This window comes from Leptinotarsa decemlineata, unplaced genomic scaffold (genome assembly GCF_025532065.1).
Source record: "Leptinotarsa decemlineata unplaced genomic scaffold, Ldec_3_MD MMD2_tig00003335_RagTag_RagTag, whole genome shotgun sequence".
Lineage (NCBI taxonomy): Eukaryota > Metazoa > Arthropoda > Insecta > Coleoptera > Chrysomelidae > Leptinotarsa > Leptinotarsa decemlineata.
This window is the reverse complement of record NW_027412587.1, coordinates 4,878,762-4,900,620: the sequence shown is the minus strand read 5'-3', so window position 1 is coordinate 4,900,620 and position 21,859 is coordinate 4,878,762. Positions and strand designations below refer to the sequence as shown.

Sequence of the window (21,859 nt, the reverse complement as noted above, 5' to 3'; positions counted from 1 at the left end):
AATTGGAAACGAGATATTTGCAAAAAATGTGAAAAAAATTGATTTTTTTACTTTTGACCCCAAATTATTGAAATTGCGGCCGTCGAATCATATGTGAATTTTGAGAATACTTTTATGATGCCAAAATACAAAGTTTATACCAATTTACAGCTGGGTATGTCAACTTTCCGAAATACAGGCCTAAATCGACCTAAAATGACTGGACAATTAGGATACTTTTTATTTGAACCACATGTATGTCACCGGGACCAGACGTCATTTATTCGTCACATATAGTCGGTGGGCATACTTGAAGACTGGCTATAAATCAAATCATCTGAAGGAACAATTTGTTCAGGCCAGTCTCCTTACACTGTAGGTTAATGGACTGACATCTATCAGAAAACAACTACTCCCTTGGCTAATACCTAGTGTCCGACCGAAACTGGTTTTTGCGACCGAAACCGAAACCGAAAACGAATTTCGGCAACGGTCTCAGTTTCTGCCGAAACCGAAACTGAAACTTCCTTCCACGGATTATGTTTTGAGGGAAAAATAAAGAAAACGTTATTATAATCAATTAGTTTTTATTTTTTTATCTTTACATCACAACGTTATACACTCTTCGACATTTTTACTTATTGATAATCAAAATAAAAAACCCTCATTCAAGATAAAATATTAATTGCACCTTGAAAATACTCAAAATAGGTGAGGTGTTCATTTGAGCAGGTGTAGATTTTTCTTTTGAATATTTTTGAATATTTTATTAAACATAAAATTACTTATTTGAGTTGATACCTAATATCACAATAGTCACGACATGATTAGGCACGTGGAAGCGGCAAAATGTCTTCGTCGATTGTATGAAATTCAACGCGCCGAACATGACCGATCACAGCGCGGGAACTCCTGAAAATGAAGTTTCGGCCTTAGTTTCGGCAGGTTTGGCGCTGAAACCCAAACTAAACCGAAACCCGTTTTTTTGCCGAAATCTATTGCGGCAGTTGTATCGCCAACAGCATATGCAGGAATAACTTCAGTGAAGAATCCTGCACTGACACCTGTCGAATATAATCCAACGCCCTTCGTGGTATTAGCCAGGGGAGTAGTTGTTTTCTGATAGGTGTCAGTCCATTAACCTACAGTATAGAGAGATAGAGAACAAATTGTTCCTTTATATGATTTGACATTTATTCGGTAATGTCCAAAGCTTCTACTTCAGAATAATTTATTCAACTAAAACATGGAGACTCATTAGGGCCACCATCATTCCGAAACCTGGGAAAATCGGACTGGATGAGACCAACCAGTCTCATATCATTTGCATCAAATATAGGGTCTTTATTAAACGCTTCATATCTTTAAATTCAAATCAAACAAAGTGTGTGTGAAATATTAACGAAATTTTTTAGTCTTTTGGAATACCTATAGATGGCAGTATCTGTGGAATATAACATCCTTCAATTGTCCGCCACGACTTCTCTGGGTAGAGCGCATCCGAAACGTTAAATTTTCCATGACTCTGACGCATAAATCAGGCTGAATTCGACTGATGCATGTGTTATGTTGTCTGTTATGTCCGCATACACCAGCAACTCAAGAAACCCCCACAGGAAAAAGTCTAACGGAGTCAAATCGCACGATCTCGGTGGCCAGTTCACATCAACTCCACGTGAGATGACCATGCCCTCAAATTGCTCGTACAGAATATCCAATGTGGCATGACCTGTGTGGCAAGTGGCGTCATCTTGTTGAAATCACATATTTATGGTGTCCAGATCATCCAATTCAGGCCAAAAGAAGTTGGTATTCATCGACCTATAGTGCTCGCTGTTGACAATGATGGCTTGGTCAACGTCGTTCTTAAAGAAATCTGGACCGGTGACGCCAGCCCGAAATCCACACCAAACAGTAAATTTTTCGGGTTACATTGGACGCTCTTGGATCTCACGTGGATTGGTATCGTCCCAAATTCGACAATTTTGTTTGTTTACGTACTCATTCATCCAGAAATGTACCTCATCGCTGAAGATGATTGGTGTTAATTGCCAACTGCTCCAAATTCCATTCAGAGTACACACGTCGTTGTCTGTGGTCGTTCACCTTCAGTTTCTGGTTCAGTTGAATTTTCTACAGGTGCACGCTGTCACAGACAGCGGCGATATTTTTGGCAGATCTTGCGTTTCGTTGACGTACAGGTGTTGGTCAATCGTTTACTGAATCAGTAGACTCAAATTTATCCACCGCATTGCGGATAGTCCTCTCGGTAGGACGATAATGGCGACCATAAAATGTGCGAAGCACGCGGCGTTGCTCGAACAAAACACCCATTTTGATAAAAACAATTTTATCATTCGCAAGTGTTGTTGAAGGCTATATCCATTCATGGTGATTTGGCAAAACAGACTGAATAAATGACAACTGCTTTGACAGATGTAGCTTCAACAAGATGGCCGTTATCAATCGTCAAAGTTGGAAGACCCTAAGTAACTAGTTAAGCTAAGTAACTGGCTATATTATCCATGAAGCTCGGTGGAGAAAGCCGAGGAAAATAATGTGTTAAGTATAATGCATCTATAAATTGAAATATTTGTGAAAATTGTGTATTTATTATCAAGGATAGTGTTAATAATTTTCATAAAGTAACGGGTCAGTCCATTCATAACCTAGCTATATTTCAGGCATGTCAACGAAAATGGCTTCATATCGGACCAAGGAAAAATCAGAGTATGCCCACAAGAACATGAAATTACTGTTAGCTTCTTTCTTGAGTATTGAGAGTACATTCGATAATAGGTCTTCAGTTCTTAGCCCATCCATCGGGGAGACCAAGTATCTACTATAAAAACTGCAGATGGATAGACTTCACGTTCAGAGTAAGTATGATATACATGACCATAATAAGTACTGGTATGAGTAGCAAGGGGCTGTCTCAAGAGAGAACGTCCCGTATTAGACGTGGAAGACTGGGAAGAAGTGAAGGGATTATTCAAATGGATCATAGTTGCATTAACCAAAAATACTTAATAGTGAGAGTAACACCTCTGAAGTTGCGTAACTGATCTTCAACCAGTATCAAGATGAAATGGTAAATATTGCCTATTTTCGTCAATGGTTGATTTTTAGACACAAAGCAAGTTAAAACTATGAAAATATATAATAATAGTAATTTTAATAATAATTTATTTTATTTACCAAGGTAAAAAAAGAAAGAGCACAAAAAATACAACCTGTTTGGTAAAGTCCTGGAGCGGAATTCAGGAGACAAACGAGTACAACACACCGAATCCTGCTCTTCCATTCAACTCCTTTACAATATAAAAAAACATATAATGTGCATAGTGCCTATGTAATAAGAGAGAGAAAAAAAATAATAAAAGAGAGGTAATCCATAATGCTTACAGAATGACCCGCATTTTATGCGAGACTTTAGTTGCTTGGTAGTCAGTTACGAGCCTGTAGCTAGACTATTATAATGAATGTAGATAGAAAAACTGAACGATCTCTCGAAGAAATCTGTGGCGGGGACAGTTATTGTATTATAATGAATGTAGATAGAAAAACTGAACAATATCTCGGGGAAATCTGTGACGGGGACAGTTATTGTATTTTTGTGTCGGATATTCACTTCATGTTCATTTTCACGAAATCGATACTGCGATGATTTGTTGATGATTATATTGTGGAATAAGGTTAGAGATTGCAATAAGAAACGATTCTTCATTGCAGCCATTTCGACTGAGAAAGCTTATGAGCAATATGCTGAAATTTAAGGATGCCATAGATGTAGCGTAAACAGGAATTTTGGACTTTTTGTATCCTGCTCACATCTAGACTATCCAAGGATGAGAATCTGGCATAAATTGGTTTTCAAGAGTATTTAGGTATGCTCGGTGGGGTTAAATTAATCTCAAGTTCGCGTAAGCTCACTGGATCAGGGCCGTCGCCATAGGGGGGGATGGGGGGAGCCTCCCTCCCCTGCTTTTTCGACTTGGAAAAAAGTTGGAAAATTTTGAAGATATAAAAAAATAATAGTAAAAAAATGAATAAAAATTAAATAAATGAAAATGGGAGAAAAGAAAAGGAGAGGTAATAAGAAAAGGGAAAGGACCAGGAGAAGGTTGGGATTTCCCAACATGCATAACTTGAAGAGAATTCTGAGTCGTTTGAAATCTTCAAAAAAGTTTAATTTCCCAAGTAAGAAAACAGTCCTGAACAGTGCACAAATTTTGAAGTGACAATTTTTTAAAATTCCCAACTTTTCGCTGTTTTTCCGCCTTGGAAAAGTTTTGAAATTGAATTGAAGATAGAAAAAATAATAGTAGAAAACAATAAGCACAATATTATTTAAGTATTGTTTTCTTTCATTTTTCTCCAAATTTCAAGGATGTTTTTCTTATATAGCCCCTTCCTATCTGAATGAAATGTTACCCCTTTTAAATCATGATATTCATCAATTTAAGAAAGAAATAAAATCACAGCTGCTTTCTGCTCAGTGCTAATTTAAAAGATTTTAAATTCAATGCACGGTAGTGCAATAAAATTGTTGAATTGACCAAAATAATGTTAAGAAAATTGAGAGTTATTAGCAACTAAGATGATGTATTATTTTTTCTCTTCTCTATCATTGTTATGATACTAAATAAGTATGTTTATAATTATTTTCTTATACTTATTGTATAATTTTTGGAAATGGTGGAAAATAGCCTTTAGCTAACCCTTTTACCTTTTATGTATTTTTTATGCATAATTAACGATTTTTTTTTCACCGTAGTGTGCGCTGGTCAGGCCCTATCCCCCGAAGCCCCGATACATTCGGGAGGGCGCGCCTGTATTATCAACCAATGACCACTCCCCACACCGTGGGGTAAGTGATCATTGGCTCCAAAAAGCATGTGCCCTGAGCAAGCGCAGCAAGAATGACAGCCTTCTGCATCTGCGCGGCTAAGAATTCTGCCTTAGTGCGGCAAGCCGGTATGATTTTAAGATTCGAGAGTAGAGAGGACATCATTCCACCAATAATAAGAACAACCATCTTGACAGAGTGATCTGGATAGAGTCTGCGGAGTTCGAAGAGAAAATCTCGATATTTTATCCGTTTCTCCTCCTCTTTTCTGACGATATTCGTCTCGCCAGGAGATGAATAAACAATATTATTATTATTATTATTGTTATTATTATTATTTGTATTGAATATTCCTATACATAGTGGATATATTGGAAGACCAAGGACCTTATTCCAAAGTAGAATAATTCCCATGATTATTTTTATAATCGCCAAAATTTATTTTTGTTTGTGCATACCCTAACGGGCATAAGCATTCAGCCAATCTTTGGATAGCTAAGTAAGAAAACTAATATATTATAGTAGTAACTAATCCCTCGGCTTTCATTTCTTCGAAAGTTGGGAACTTTTGCTCGTGGGGTTGGGAAAATTTGGATTCCCTCCCCCCCTGGTTTTTCTTTTCGCTACGGCCCTGCTCTGGATATATAATGAAACTTGCTTTTTGAACCTAAAATTATTATCTAACACTAAGCCAAGATTTGTTGCCTCCGGTACTATATTTAGAGTTATCCCATTCAGAGAAATATTTACTTGAGATGAATAACTTTGGCATAATAACTTGGGATCAAACATAAGAACCTGCGTTTTATTAGGATTGAGTTGCAGTTCGTGTTTCACAGAAAAATCATAAATGTTTTGATGTTCAGTATTGATGTCAGCAACAGATTCATTCAGCAGTTCTGGTTCAAGCAATATATATAAAGTTGGGTATCATCAGCCTAAGCCATGATACTTAGAGAGATTAATCTTAGTCAGTATATTTGAGGTATATAATCTGAAAAGCAAAGGCCCAAGTATAGATCCTTGCGAAATACCACGCATTAATCTCGCCCATTCAGGCAGTTCGCCTTCGAGTTTCACTATAATGTCTGTTTGTGAAGTATTCTTGCATCATCTTAACAGCTGTTTTTCAGAAGCCAATATAATTGAGCATGGATATAAGTATTTTTGGATTCAATGAGTCGAATGCTTTAAGATCAATAACGAAATTCTCCTGTATTTGTTGCTGCCAACATGTCATCCGTTATTTTAAGCAAAGCTGTAGCACAGTTATGTAGAGGCCTAAAACCCGACTGAAAGATAGTCATTAAATTAAAGTTACTATAATACATTTCCCGATTTGTTTGTTCAAAATGCGTTCCAATAGCTTAGACATAGTGGGGAGAATACTTATGGGTCTGAAATATTTGTAGTCCAAAATGACAGCTGTTTGGGGGACAGGTATAACATACGCAATTTTCCATTCAGTTAGGAAAAAATTTTCAAGGCTACAGCTATTGACAATATGTAATAAAGCATTTTTTATTATCGGAACGATAACGACAACGATAACGACAAAAATGAGTACCACAATTAATTGTAGAGATACTCTTGAAACTACCTCATTACCATCTTGTACATAATCTTGCAATGTACAAATTATAGTGAATCATTTCAAGTTTTTTTATCCACTGTTTCAGATTCAATGAACTTTATCCTCAAAGGCAAATTTATTTTTTTTTAGTTATCTAAAACGAAAGTACCTAATAATATAAAGAGAAAAGTTTTTTTGTCCTTTTGTTTGTTCCTTTGGTTGTTCACTCGTTCACTTACTCGTTTATTTATTTGTTTGATTGTTTGTTTGTCTGTTTGTTTGTTCGTTCTTTCGTTTATGTATTTGATCGTTTGTTAGCTTGTTAGTCTGCTTGAGCATTGGTTTTTTGTTTGTTTATGATAAATAAACTCAAAAACCTACATAACTGATTTCAAAATCTTGTCTACCTATAGTAAGCTGAAATATCAGCGAATAATATTGGCTGAATAATATAGGCTGTATAATAAAAAAATACGAAATTTGTTATAATGTAATCCAGACGTCAAGAATTTGCCTATATAATTAAATTATTTAGCGTGTGCACTGGGAATAGATGCTAGTAAAATACGTAACAATTAAAATTGAAAATGTCCTGAAGGTAAACCCACTAAAGTACCTACGCTCTCGAAACTTCAATGGATAGATATGTGAAAATCCACTTGACGGGTAATTCAAATCACTGGATATTTAGATCCAAAGTGGGCCAGAAAAGAGATATCCTTTTATATAAGGAAAGAGAATTTTATGATTGATATAAAAATTTTAATAATGATTGCTGAACTGTTTTCGTGATGAGTATGAGAAAAAAATGCTAAACGGGTTGTGGCAAACTACATTCTTTGGTAAATTTGGTAATGCAGTCTTAAAACCCTAACTCTTGTCCAAAATAAAAGAGTGCTTAACAAAAATTGAATCTCTAGATCAGTTACATCTCGTACTATCATGCAGAATCAGAATAATGATCAAGTATAGCCAGTTATAAACCGTCTTTCAGAACAGCAAAAAGCTTCCCTACCCTAAACTAGTTGTTAGAAAGACTTTATGGCGCCACAAAGTTCAGACAGGACGGCGACAAAAAGGGATACGACGACTTCGAAAAAATAAATAATTTATACTGAATCTCCTTGCCTTCGGAAAAGCCTGGCAGTTCCCAATGTAAAGAAATATTATTTCGAAACTGTTTCTATACAGTAAAAAACTGATAAATGAATCCCAACTCAAAGTCAATAGATAGATAGATAGATAGATAGATAGATAGATAGATAGATAGATATACTTAATTGTCCAAGAATTAATTCTCATTGACAAAGTGTGATGAAAAATGTAAATATATATGTATATATTATTATATACACATTTACATATTATTATAAATACAATTGTATCACAATTTAATTTACACATATCGAGTACACATATTAATGTGAAATAAAACAAGAACATATGTATAATAATAATAATGATAAAAACATGATCATTAATACATAAAATTGTTAAGCTTATCTTGGCAGAACACTGAGAATATTTACAATTTGTCATCATAATATTCCTGCAGGCTATAATGAGCTTTCATGAGCAGTATATTTTTGACCGACTCCCTGAAACGTCTCTGTTCTATTATATCCCTAACTACCTGTGGTAAATGGTTGAACATTTTTTCCCTTCGTACATGTTAGAGTGTTTTGTTAGAGTCAATCTGGGTATTGACAGATGGATATTATTACTACTGTTCTGTCTTGTGTTGTGGATTATATATGTGTATCTGGAGAATCAGTGTTATAGGTATCTTTTATAAATCAGGCAAACAACTTCGAGAATGAAGATGCTGAACTATCCCTATGGTTTGCCCCACATAAAAACCGCAAAGATCTCTTTTGCAACATGAAGCCCTGATTCAATAGTTGTTTACTACAGAATCCCCAAAATGCAATGACATACCTTATATGAGACTCTACTAAGGCAAAGTAAGTCGATCCAGCAGTGAATATATCAAGTTCATTATAGACAATTCTGACAGCAAATGATCCTGAAGCCAATTTTGTGCATAAAGATGTGATATGTTCTTTAAATTTTAACTTATTGTCAATATGCAGACCAAGAAATTTAGTGCAAGTCGTTTTTTCTATCTTCCTACCATGTAACAGCAAGTCGTCATAGCTAAATTTGAAGTTTACAATTTTGGTCTTGTCTACGTTGAAGGAGATTAAATTAGAATCACACCACTGTTTGAGTGACGGTACTTTGCCTTTGCCAATTTGAACATATTTGCCCTAAGACCATCATGCAGATTTATTAGTAGATGCCGAATCTCTCCATTGATGTCTTACTGCACTAAATAATAATTTAGTTCTATGCAACCTCAATTTGGAAATTTCAAACTGCATATTGCCAAATTCAGAATAAAGTGGTACAACGTCCATCACATATTAAAAAACTAGTGTCATCTAAAAAAAAAAAATTGCGGTTGAGTTTTGTGTTAATGGTGACTATCAGCATTATCTTTGTTTTTTGATAGAACATTTGATCTAGTGTTCATTAATATTTTTTTTATCATCTTTCCATATTTTCAAATAAGGGACATATTAGTACCCGTGAAAGACATTGTGAGACACCGTATATTATTTAAAATATTTGAACACTGGCAATGCGTATACCTACTATTAGAGTACTTTTCTAATGGGTGGAATTGATGTACGAGAGAAATAGAGGAAAAGCACCCTAGACGTCGGGTAAACCCAGAGACTCTGAGATTTCCTTCTATATGTCTCATAAGTTTTCTGTCTATTATGAAAATATATTTTAATTTTGTGAATAGAGGTTTATTATCGTGATGAGGAACCTGTAAAAACATAACTACAACAATAAAGTAGTGGACATTCATTGTTCAAAAAATATATCTGTCGACAATCGTTTTGTAGAAATAATTTCTTATTTTGTTCAATATATTCATTTACAATCACTTTACCTAAAAGACAATCTCGACAGTTTTCATAGTAAACACTTCTATAGGGTGACAATACCATTGTCTATAAAAATGACAATACCATGGATTGTCTATATATAAAGATACCATTGTAAATAGACAACACATATAGGTACATTAGGTTAGTCTATATACAAAGTTAAAAGAATGTTAAAAATAATCTTACGGCTTTGTATCTTCACAATGAGGTGTCGCCAATATAATAAGACTGTATTCATAATTGAAATTGAAAATATTTATCAACTGAAAATCTGAAAAGAACGATACCTTACCGGTTTCTTATTAATAATCCTTGATATTTGAAGATCGGTAAATCCCATTCTCACTAGATCTGGAAAACGTTTGAGTTTTGGTGTGTCGCCATCTAGTAAATATTATTAGAACTTATCAGTGTTCTGAAATGCATTTGAATTTCACAAACTCACATTCAAACTTTACACATCATATAGCTGGTTTATATATCAAGCTTTCACTTTTCTCGTTTAAACAATAAAAGTAGTACCTAACTATCTCTCTCAAAATACCAACAAGTTGCTATTTGAAGAATGATACCTAATTTTACACAAAAATAGAGTCGATAATACTTTTAACTATTTTTCACAACTCACTTGATTAGACTGCACAGTGCACAGGCATTTGGTTATCACTTTTTAGTGTATACTCAAAGATTATTCAGACCTATATTCAAAAACAACCTTGAATTCGGATTATCCACGTTGGCAGTATATTTTATCTATTTTCATATTACTGTGTAATTCCGTCCGAAAAATCCAGATGTATTTTTCAGACAAACAGATAAAAGGTTATGACATAAGTCACCCTAGCTAATCAAGTACTTTAATTAATAAATTTCGTAAAATTTAAAATTATCTCTCACTGCGTCGAGTTCAAATTTCCCACCAAATTTTAGTTCAAACATCTGTCGTGCAGATGACTACTGACTAGAGAGTCGATTTCCTTTTCGTGTAGATGAAGTTAACGTAAGCGTGGCTAATCAAGGTACAAAAAGGTAAAAATACATCAAAAATATTATACGTAGACGCTAAATGAGGATATTCCCGAATTTACTGGGGTTCAGGGCTTCTCGATTAGCTGTAATATTGTGAAAAAGTATTGAGGGGTTGTAGCAAATGTCAACGAAACTAATCTAAACATTGGCTTGTAACACCCATTTCTGAAGTAATTCCCCGTTTAATTGGTCGTTTTCCTTATTTGTAGAAAAATGAGCAGCTCAGAGGAGGTATCATGGATTTCGTGGTTCTGCGGTCTGAGAGGAAACGAGTTTTTTTGCGAGGTATGTAAAATTTGTCATAATAAATTATCTGAAATTCACATACCTCTGTTCAAGGTGGACGAAGATTATATCCAAGACAAATTCAATTTGACGGGGTTAAATGAACAAGTGCCGCACTACAGGCAAGCTCTGGATATGATTTTAGACTTAGAACCAGGTTAGTAAAGGTTTTACCTTGATTCAACACCTATAAAGTTATCTACCTGCAGTAAAATCAGTGAAATATTCTTTGAATTGTCCATTAAATGCAGAGAATTTATCATGAAAGAAGAATAATTGTTATGCTCCTACTTTTTCAAAGTCTTGGATTATGTGTCTCATTCTATACCTATTGACAAACTAAGTACAAAAGGTACTTGGGTACAAAAGGTACTTTTGGAAAAGAAAATGTAGCTTCTGCTCTAAACAATACAACCTTTCAATTATCCATGATTATAATTAAACTGTAGTTAACAATGTAGCTTCATCTGTAGTAATAAATAGCACACACTGGCCTGCAAGACTTATATACACAGTAAGTTACCTCACTTGATTGGTTAACAGTAGGTAAATTTTGAATATGATTAAAATTATTGTCATCACCATCATCAAACCTTTTTTCATAATGCCAATAACTTTATTCATATTTAAAATTTACCTACCATCCAAGAACTGAGAGTGTAATTGTTTTAGAAATTCTACCTGTTATCTCAAAATTCACCTGCTGTCCAAGAAGTGAGATTGCAATTTGTTTTAGGAATTCAACCTGATATCTTATTTACTATTAACCAATTAAGTAAGGTAACTTACTATTGTATATAAGAATTATAGGTCAGCCTTTACTATTTATTGCTGCCTTTAGAAATAATAGAATCTTTGTGAAATTTGTTTTTAATCATTATTTTTGATAGTGTTGATAATTTCCATCAACTAAGGGGTCAGTTCATTCACAAGTTCAACCTTTCAATGAAGATTTTTTTTAATACACTGACCCATTTACTTATGTTAGGTTAGGTCTAAAGTGAGTGGGTCTATTTGACCCTCCACTGCAACCCCCAAGGGTTTATTGTTGCTCACACGCATTACTTAGAGAAAGCCAATAACAACATTTATGATAATAATTACAAATTTCCAACAATAAATGAATTCTATATTATGAATGAAATTATCATGAATAGTTTTAATAAAGAATAGCTGTTATTTTTGAAATTCAGAAAAAGGTAAATAACCCCATGTTATAATTTTTGGCCAATTTCATAAAAATTAATGTCTGCTTTTGAATAGTTATTCTGTAAATACATTATATTTTCTATTCCATTTTTCATCTTCCGTATTGGGCAATTCAAATATTCCAGAATGTGAAATATTAGACAGAGCCATTCCCAATTTGAGGTTAAGATGTAAAATTACGATATAACTGTTGCTTAATGACATATGAAATTCCCACAGATGTTAAAATATCTGTTTAGTATAAAATGATTTAAACGATACAAACTATTCAATTAATATCATTAAACTGGTATACGATAGTAATACGTCTCAAAATCCAAGGAAATAGCTGATGACTCAGGTTTTTGTAGCTATCTCTCTTTAATGTAACGAGTGCAAGCTATCATTCAAACATTAACTCTTGCTGATTAAAATGCAAACGTTAACTGTTTTGTCTCCGTTTTTCACTTGTAGAAGAAAAGGATACTACATGAAAGCATGTTTTTCATCATAGACTTTGTTGATGGAGCATGTGTAAGCTTTGCATCCAACTGCATCAGTGTGTGGATCTAACTTTTAAAAAGTTCAGAGTTGAAATGAATATACTATGGTCATGAATATATCATGGTTTTCCACAGGGTTTTCCATTATTATATTATTGATCGATAGAGTTTCCATCGTTTGCTGATTACGTTACTCTGGTATGCTCAAGTGATTCCTTTACTAGTGACTTACTATTTATTAATTTAATTCTGTTTACCTTAATTTCCATGTGATGTTACTGAATCGTGAATAAATTGCATTATTATTATTATACGCTTGTCAGTTTGACAAAAAAAAAATTGATTTAAATTTGTGCTATTATCTACACCTTTCTGACAAATCTATTTATTTCAGAAGTTTCAGACCAACTATACAGTCAATTATGAAAAAAAAACATTACTTGAAAGCATTTTTCATATGGTCATAGAACATATTGATGCAGCTGGGTTATTTATAACAGCGCACAGAATTTGGCCAAAGTACATGTTTTGTACTTGGATCAACTACAACAACAGTAACTTAACAGAGCAACCAATTTGAAAGGATATTAAAAGGCAACAACTTTTTTTTATAAACTAATGTTGAAACAGACAATTGGTCGACATTTTGCTTATTGAAAAAAAGAATTACGAATGAATGAATACATTGCTAGGTGATGTTTTTTTTTTGTGAAAATCTTTTTATGAAGATACACCACAAATCAATTTTGGCACTTTTTACTATTTCTAAAGAAATACATTTTAGGTCTTTTTTGATATCAATTGAGTTACAATAATTATTCGACAAATGTTAGTAATAGAAATTTCAACAATTAAGTTATATTGAGACACTAGAGTGGCTGTGCTAATTTGATATTAAGTAAGCTAGTTAGCAAATCTCTCCCCCATGTAAAAAAGTAGTAACACAATAATTATTTTTCTTTTGCTACAAATTGCTAATTTTATTGAGGTTGAGTCAATTGAGAGGTGAGGAATTGATCTCAGAGTAAACTAATACTCTAAGATTTTCACTATAACAAGTTTTCCAATACTGTGACACCTGTTGTACTATATAATAGCTTCCCTTTGTAGAAATAATAAATTACTCCTGTTTACAAACATTTTATATCCAAACAATACTAGCTACAACCATTACTCCAATTCGATAATTAATTCTAGGCTAGATTAAAGTACCCAAAAAGACCATTTGAAACCCTTAATTTATTGAGTCCTAGTGAGAGCAGGTCAATATATTAATCATTATTATACAGGTGTCCCAGAATTTAGTTAACAAATGATATCTCTGTTATTTTTAATACTAGAAAAATGAAACAAGAGAGTACTTCACATTTATCAGCTGAAAGATGTATTTTTCTCCTGCTAGTTAGTACATGTGATGAGCATAAAACATAATTATGGATACCGAAACAGAAATGTTACAGTGAAATGGAAATTCAGGATGATGGACAATAAAAACCCTTTATAGTGAAAATCATACAATAAACTGTATTAATGAGTTTTAATATGGAATTTCATCAAGTATCGGCTGGTTCTATTCAATTACGCTTGAAAGTTTATCTCTAAACATTCTGAAGTCTTTCGAAACCTGTTTCATTTTTGTAGCTTGATAAATAACAGATATATCACAAGCCAAATAAATTCGGGGAAACCCTGACTTGATCCTTTATTAAGCACAAAAAAAGTTAATTATATACAGTTCGTCAAAATATAATTATAATATACAACACATGACAAATACAAAACACATTCAACTTGGGTTATAATCCCAACTAAAAGTTGAAAAAAATGCAATAGCATAAAATCAGTACTTAAATAGATACAGGTTACTTCAACATATGACGATTTGAATTTGTTTTAAAGGTATAGAGAGAGGTTGCCTCTTGAATATAAACAGGTAATTCATTAAAAGCATTTAGACCCTTAAAAAATATGGAATTTGGTGAAGAGCTTTTCAACAATTGTGGAACATGAAAATTATTTCTGTTTCTTGTTTGATGTGGATGAATCTGGTAGTCATAGATTATTTTATTAGGAAGATATGGAGGTGCTAGACCCATCTTAGTTTTATGAATGAACACTAATGTCAAAAATAGACGTCTAGTTCAGGGCTGCTAGCATGTGTTGAATAGATTCACATCGATTACAAGATAATAGAATTCGTATTCTTCTACTTTGTAGATTTTTTAGTCTATATATCTCATTTTGTTTTAGTAAATACAATATAGTTCCACAATAGTTGAAATGGGGAAGTATTAAAACATTAAATAGCGTTCCTAATAATTACCTGATAAGAACACATCACATCGAATGTGATTTATTAATTTCCATACTGTCCAGAAAGTTGAGTTTAAAACTTCTGGAAACCCAGTTTTGAATTTTTTATTGTACTCATAAGAGTCATAAAAACGTGAGTAGCTCAAGTTAAATCAGTTTTTCTATTCGAGAAGCTATTTCTGTATTCTTTACACCTGATTTATTTTTTTTTTCCATTTTGACCTGTGTAAAACATTATATGAGATCCACACGACAATTTACGAACTTGTGATCTATTTGATGATTGTCTTTATTTTTGATATGGATGATTAAGTTACTATTGGTATTATAAGCCATGTTGACATTATTATTTTGTGAAAATATGAAATCTTTATACAAGATTGGCGCAACTAAGTTGATGTACTGTGATTTTCATTCTCATCACTTAGGATTACGTAAAATTCCTCGATTGTCAATATTATACAGTCAAGTAATTTATCGTTCCTGCTCCAGGAAGCTATTGGATAGCCAAACATGTGTCTTGGTTTTGTGAATTTTTTATAGTAAAAATCTTCAATGAAACTTTATTAGCAAAATTTTAATATGGATTTTCATCAAGTATTGGCCTGTTCCATTAAATTTATTTGTAGATGATGAATTAGATGATAACCCTAACCAATCAGATCTGATAGAACAAGCAGCTGAAATGCTGTACGGACTAATTCATGCTAGGTATATTTTAACAAATCGTGGAATTGCGCAGATGATAGAGAAATACCAGTCAGGAGACTTTGGATACTGCCCGAGGGTATATTGCGAATCACAGCCCATGTTACCATTAGGTTTGTTCCAATATAAATCTCCTATAAATTGTATTATTGATTATTGTTTATGATAGGCTTATCTGATGTTCCCGGAGAAGCGATGGTGAAATCTTACTGTCCGAAATGTATGGACGTGTACACACCAAAATCGTCGAGACATCACCACACAGACGGAGCCTATTTCGGCACCGGTTTCCCACACATGTTGTTTATGGTGCATCCAGAATATAGGCCTAAACGTCCCACAAATCAATTCGTACCTAGGTGAGACAATTTTGTTTGTGTTATCTTTTTTGTGCCAATTTTTTTTTCCACATATTTCCCAGATATTTGATTTGAACCATTCTCTTTAACATACATACTCTTCAACGAACATACTCTATAAAGTACATAAAAACAAATTTTAGCTTTGTACATCCATTAAAAACCAAGCAACACTCCATAAAACTCAATATTAAAATCTCACAATAATCGTGATATTTCGATATTGACAATAATTGACCACACTGTACAATTAAAGTCAACTTCATTTTACAACTACACTGCCAATACACTGCTCAAATGTTTATCGTCTTATTAGATCTCTTTGTATCGCACTTTCAACTAGACTTGGAAAAATAAAATGGTTGTCCCATTTAAAAACATTTTTTTCTATTATAAAAATTGGTGGTATTTCTTGTGACAATTTTCAGATATTAACCGAATTTCAACTTTTCAGGTTATTCGGTTTCAAAATACACCCCTTGGCATATCAGTTGCAGCAACAGGCGGCATCTACATTCAAGACCCCTCTCAGAAGTTTGAATTTCAACAACGGCAAGCGCTAAAAGTGGACCTATCTGATGAATTGTAATCAAACTGAAAAAATACCATAGTTAAAACGTGTTACGAAGGAATTGTATTACTTTTTATCAGTTGAGTGACCTGTAGTTATATATTATTTTATATATGAAATTGAAACAGTTGAGGAGTTTTCAGTCTGCTGATTTTGTTCTGGGGTCATTTCAAACAAGTGGGGTCGAAGTTGGAATCGCAAAAGTCGTCAAACTAATACCAAAAGAAAATATGAGTTTTTCAGAAAATATCCTTCATTTCATCAAATGAATATATAATATAAAATGTTTCTTGAAGATGAGTAAAGGATTTACATTCCTCAGTTTGTAAGCATTATTTTTGTTTTATAAGAATCTGATTCATTCCAGAATAAAGAAGGCATTTTGAATTATTTCTGAGAAGCAGACTTTCAATGATTAGAAGAACCAAAATATTCTAACTTTTTATTCTTTAGTGAATCGGTATCTAAAAACAATTTTTCAGCAATTCATGGTTTTTTATTTGACTTTTGTGAGACGATTTCAGTGAGATTTTCAATATAAATAGTATGTCATTCATTTTCCTAATTCACTGTTTGTAAAAGCTAATCAAATACTAGGTTATTATTTATGTTATGTACAACCCTGTTTATAAATACAGAGTGCTGTGTGTGTTGGCCAAAATTGATTCTGAAATATCTTTTTTTTTATGAAATCTCGTTTTTCGTTTTTACTTGTATATATTTCCATGAATTTTGGCAAACAGTGGATACCTCTGTATTGCTAAGGTTTTAATATTATTAAATTAGTAATTATAGATTGTTGTTTAATTATTATCATGAAAAGATCTCTCAAATTATATACGAAAAAAAACTTGTCATTTGAATTCAATTCAATTTATTAACTTTTTTGATAACAACACATATATTTAGGTTACTGCTATATAGGAGCATCTGGTTAAGAAGCAGAAATTGCCTAGGCAAAGATGCCTGTATTGCATTTCGGCACCCTTTCAGTTGCTTTCGAATTTTGTTTTATATCTAAATTAGTTGCGAGTGAGTATATAATCAATGAAAAAAAAATTCTTGTAATAATGAGGAAGAACCAACGGAGACACCAAATATTGGTTTTCCTTTTATGCCTTTTAGGTGCATCACGGAATCAATAGAATAAAAATACCATTACTAAATTTATCGGAATTTATTGAGGTTTAGTAATATACATTTTTTCACTTGTATTTTGAAAGTTTTGGTTTGTTGAAATAATAATGTTGACCTTCACCTTTAAAACTGTACATTAACTATTTGTTAAAGAAAAAATATAAATCTGTTGACAGAATGAAGAGAACATATTTTCCATATGAAAAAACTAATACATATTATTGGCCAGTCATTGGAATGAAAAAACTAAAATCTTAACATGTGGCATATAAAGGGAAGGCTGCCCCCAAATTGTTGAAAGGGAACTTCATATAACTGCATTTCAGTAATGATGATATAATTAACACTAAAAAATACATTTTTCTGGGTGCAAATCATTCTTTTCATTAGTTTATATAAAAAGGAAGTTCATTTTCTAGTAAGAAGGCTGCTCCATTAGTTTTGCGACTTGGCAACGCTGGCATTGCTAGATAAAATCTAACCTTACCATCAAGTTTGGCGGTTTGGAATTTTTTTCACTCAAAATGACATGATACGGAGGCTACTTGTATTGTTTACAGTAATTTGAAAATTGTTTCAAAGAAATAATGGAATATAGGTCAGTTTAGATCCAAAGTGAGTGGGTCTATTCGACCCTCCACCGCAACCCGCAATGGTTTATTGTGGCTCACACCTATTCTCGCTCGGCCAAACAAACCCTGCTTTTTAATGAAGCCGATTAGTTTGTATGGTGAGTGGTCTTTCAGGTCAGATGGTAAGAGTACGGCTCTGCCGAACTCTAAAGACCTGATTCGGTCCCCAGCGGGGCAGGCACAAAGTATATGTAGTCGCATAGTCAAGTTACAAGATTCCCACCTTGATACCCACGACAACCTTCCCTGACGATGCCTTAGATTCAGCCGTGTAGGGCTTTTTCGCCTCTGGTTTTGGTGAAACCTCACTTGAGAGCAAACGTTTGCTGACCTGCTCATGGGGGTTAGTTCCCCCAACTGAGACATATTCCGCGTACGCCGCAGCTCTCGCTCCTGAACTGAATTTACAGGGAGGTCAGTTGGAGTTGTAAACTCGACATCCATCTCCTCTGTAGACTCGCTCATGAACTAAATTTACAGTGAGGTCCGTTGGAGTCGTAAACTAGACATCCATCTCCTGTGTAGACTCGCTCCTGAACTAAATTTACAGGGAGGTCAGTTGGAGTCGTAAACTCGACATCCATCTCCTCTGGAGACTCGCTCCTGAACTAAATTTACAGGGAGGTCAGTTGGAGTTATAAACTCGACAACCATCTTCTCTGTAGACTCGCTCCTGAACTAAATTTACAGAGAGGTCCGTTGGAGTCGTAAACTCGACATCCATCTCCTCTGGAGACTCGCTCCTGAACTTAATTTACAGGGAGATCAGTTGGAGTCGTAAACTCGACATCCATCTCCTCTGTAGACTCGCACCTGAACTAAATTAACAGGGAGGTCAGTTGGAGTCGTAAACTCGACATCCATCTCCTCTGTAGACTCGCTCCTGAATTAAATTTACAGGGAGGTCAGTTGGAGTCGTAAACTCGACATCCATGTCCTCTGTAGACTCGCACCTAAACTAAATTAACAGGGAGGTCAGTTGGAGTCGTAAACTCGACATCCATCTCCTCTGTAGACTCGCTCCTGAATTAAATTTACAGGGAGGTCAGTTGGAGTCGTAAACTCGATATCCATGTCCTCTATAGACTCGCTCCTGAACTAAATTTACAGGGAGGTCAGTTGGAGTCGTAAACTCGACATCCATCTCCTCTGTAGACTCGCTCCTGGATTTAATTTTTCAGGAAGATCAGTTGGAGTCGTAAACTTGACATCCATCTCCTCTATAGACTCAGCGTCAGAAAGAATTTTTAAGTTTACTATGTCCATAAAGGTCTCACCCACCACAGGTATTCTCCATAGGTATTCTCGGTCTCAGTGTCATTCATCCTCTCGGCACGGATACACACACCTTAGGATTAAGCCATCGTTGGGATGCCATTCAGTTAGGGAATAACAGAACCACAAGTGATTCTGTCATTCCCGAAGCAGGCATCCGATGGCCGGTTTGCTCAACCCCCACATCCCAAGCCAATGCACTCGCCGAAAACAGCATGCACAGTGGTTTAGGCAGTGGAAGATGAACAAGGTTAGCCAACCCGCCAAATAATGGAATATAACTAAACACTTTTGTGCTATGATTTTTTTGTTGGTTGTTGGCTACTAGTTGCCGCATGATTGTACTTAGCTCACTGATGAACATCACTGATGTTAATGATATATGACGTAGCGTGAGATTTAGGCATCCCTGGGTGTTGGTATGAATTGCATATGTTCGCACTTGAAGCACTTCAAAACAAATGATCGTCCCTGTTTTTTTTCTCGGAAAAACTGGTCACGTGGTAACAGTTATCATTAGAGAAAATTAGAACAGTCAATTTTAAGTGGTACACAACCATTTGTTTGTCAAAAGTCATCATGACAATAGGAACTCTCAAATATCCATAGTAAAATCCTGATGTGGCTCCTAATGACTTTTTTTGTTCTCAAACATCATGAATGAACAGCATGGTCAACAATTTTTGACTTTAGAAGAAGAAGGCTGATTTAAAATATATGTTTTGGTATCACTTTTGGAGTGGTATGGATGCCATAATGAGTGGTTTAAGCGAAAGCAGGTGTATTGACTATCATGGAGGAAGCTTTGAACAACAATTAAGCTATTTTCAATTACAAACTACCGCATGTTTCACTAGTGGCAAAACTCATAGGGCGGCCCTCTTACTATACACAAATTTTGCTTTTGGGCTCTCAATGAAACAAAATGCCCACCTTTAAAACAAGATTCTGTATAGTCAGCGAGTTCTGTGAGTTGTGTCCCATTACTTTGCATAAGTCGCAAGGATGAAAAATAATATTGGCCTTGATGTGGACTGACAAAGCGTTAGTTGAAAACTATCAATCATTAAAAGATGAAATTCAAATTAAGAATTTACAAATTGATAGTACCAATTCTGGTATGTATTTTATGCTTTTTATCAGTAATGCCAACTTCGATTGTCACCAATTTACTGTTCCTCAGTTGCAATCTATTTAAAATTAGACCCATTTTGTGACCTTTCCTATAACAAGAAATATGAGATTGTGGACTAAAACTCTGTGATTTTTCGAACCAAAAAAATAAATTGCAAGTATTTTTTTTGTAGAAGATTATGAGCTTCTGAATTGAAATCAATCCACTTCTCTACCCGAAATGAAATTTTGCAGGAGTGTAAACATTTGACTATATAGCTGAAAATGAACATTCAATTTCAGAAATAACAAGTCGCATTGATATCAAAATAAGGGTAAGAAAGATTTTATGTGTGCGTATTGCAATAGTTCATTCCATTCTACCATCACAGATCAAACACAAAATAAAAATTATATTGCCAAATTTTGAAAATTTTAGTTTGTATCAAAGCTATTTTCAAGGTTTGTTGATCATGGTCTGCAGGTTTTTATGAACGATTGGGTAGATAAGATAAGGCAAAGAATAAAGTATTCTGGTTGTTCTCAAAGTATATTTTCGTACATTTTCGTAGTAAAACTATCGTTTGTCTGCAGAAAATGAACTTCGCCCTTTATTTTCAGAAATGTTTTTATTTTTTGCATACAATGTTAAAATCTATATGTATATTATTTGAAAATAATAAAGACCTTTATTATTATTATTATGTCACAGTATTGGTTTGAGTCTCTGTTCTTATTGATTGATGATGAGCGAGGCTCAGTTTCTGTTGGTAGAATTGAAAGATCTTATACGAGAGCAGTTGAATGTAGTTAGCCATATTTTATTATTGTTAATACCTGTTTTCTTTCAGTTGAAGTTTCTGTGTTCTGTCAAGCATTTGGGGTGTCTCTTCAAACGTGATAACATGGGCACTTTCTCTAATTGTATGCTCTGCTACTGCCGATCAGTATGCCACTGGGGACAATTTCTCTTGTGTTTAGTTAGCCGGATACTCACATTTCTCTTCTTGGTATATAGACTGACCCTCAGCTACAAGGGGTTCGGTGAACCCCTGATATTCCTATAGACTCTCTGAGACCTTCAGCTAACCTGATCAGATTGTAACATTCTTCACATAGGGCAGAAAAGATTTTCCTTTGACATATTTATTTAGAGTTATCTTGACATTATCTTTCCTGGGTCGTATTGCTTTCTTCTAAACCATTTTTGAGTTCTTCCAGAAGACTCAGGTTCACAAGTTTGTGCTGTACTTACGGTATCAACAAAGCCACACCTACCGTCAATGGAATAAAACCAGAAACCCAAACCACCAGAACGTATGTGTTAGTTTAGTTGCGCAAATAAATATAGATTTTCAATTCACCCTTCTTTGAAACACGTC

The 21,859-nt window shown here is 34.1% G+C and overlaps 2 protein-coding genes across 4 annotated transcripts in view; one reads left to right on the top strand and one right to left on the bottom strand.

Moving 5' to 3' along the window:
- The window catches only part of Ctl2 (Choline transporter-like 2), a 76,004-nt gene extending 66,035 nt beyond the window's left edge, over positions 1 to 9,969 (bottom strand). The window contains exons 1-2 of one of the 3 annotated variants that reach the window (XM_074177992.1): positions 9,887 to 9,969; positions 9,657 to 9,748 (exon numbers count right to left, since the gene is read on the bottom strand). The gene's annotated coding sequence lies outside the window, so the exon portion shown is untranslated. Of the gene's footprint in view, positions 1 to 9,656 lie in introns of all 3 variants that reach the window. The other 2 variants (XM_074177989.1, XM_074177990.1) reach the window with 2 other exon arrangements.
- A 238-nt stretch (positions 9,970 to 10,207) lies between these two features.
- Positions 10,208 to 17,114, top strand: CkIIbeta (casein kinase II subunit beta). The gene is made up of 6 exons (XM_023159557.2): positions 10,208 to 10,393; positions 10,603 to 10,678; positions 10,733 to 10,835; positions 15,312 to 15,503; positions 15,560 to 15,749; positions 16,204 to 17,114. Exons 2-6 carry the CDS (start codon positions 10,607 to 10,609, stop codon positions 16,310 to 16,312), a joined length of 666 nt encoding a protein of 221 aa, XP_023015325.1. The 5' UTR covers positions 10,208 to 10,393; positions 10,603 to 10,606; the 3' UTR covers positions 16,313 to 17,114.
- The last annotated feature ends 4,745 nt before the right edge of the window (positions 17,115 to 21,859 follow it).

Coding starts and splice junctions, on each gene's coding strand:
- CkIIbeta (XM_023159557.2), top strand. CDS start 10,607: ATGAGCAGCTCAGAGGAGGTATCATGGATTTCGTGGTTCTGCGGTCTG. Junction 10,836..15,311: donor GATTTTAGACTTAGAACCAG/GTTAGTAAAGGT, acceptor ATTTATTTGTAG/ATGATGAATTAGATGATAAC. Junction 15,750..16,203: donor ACAAATCAATTCGTACCTAG/GTGAGACAATTT, acceptor TCAACTTTTCAG/GTTATTCGGTTTCAAAATAC.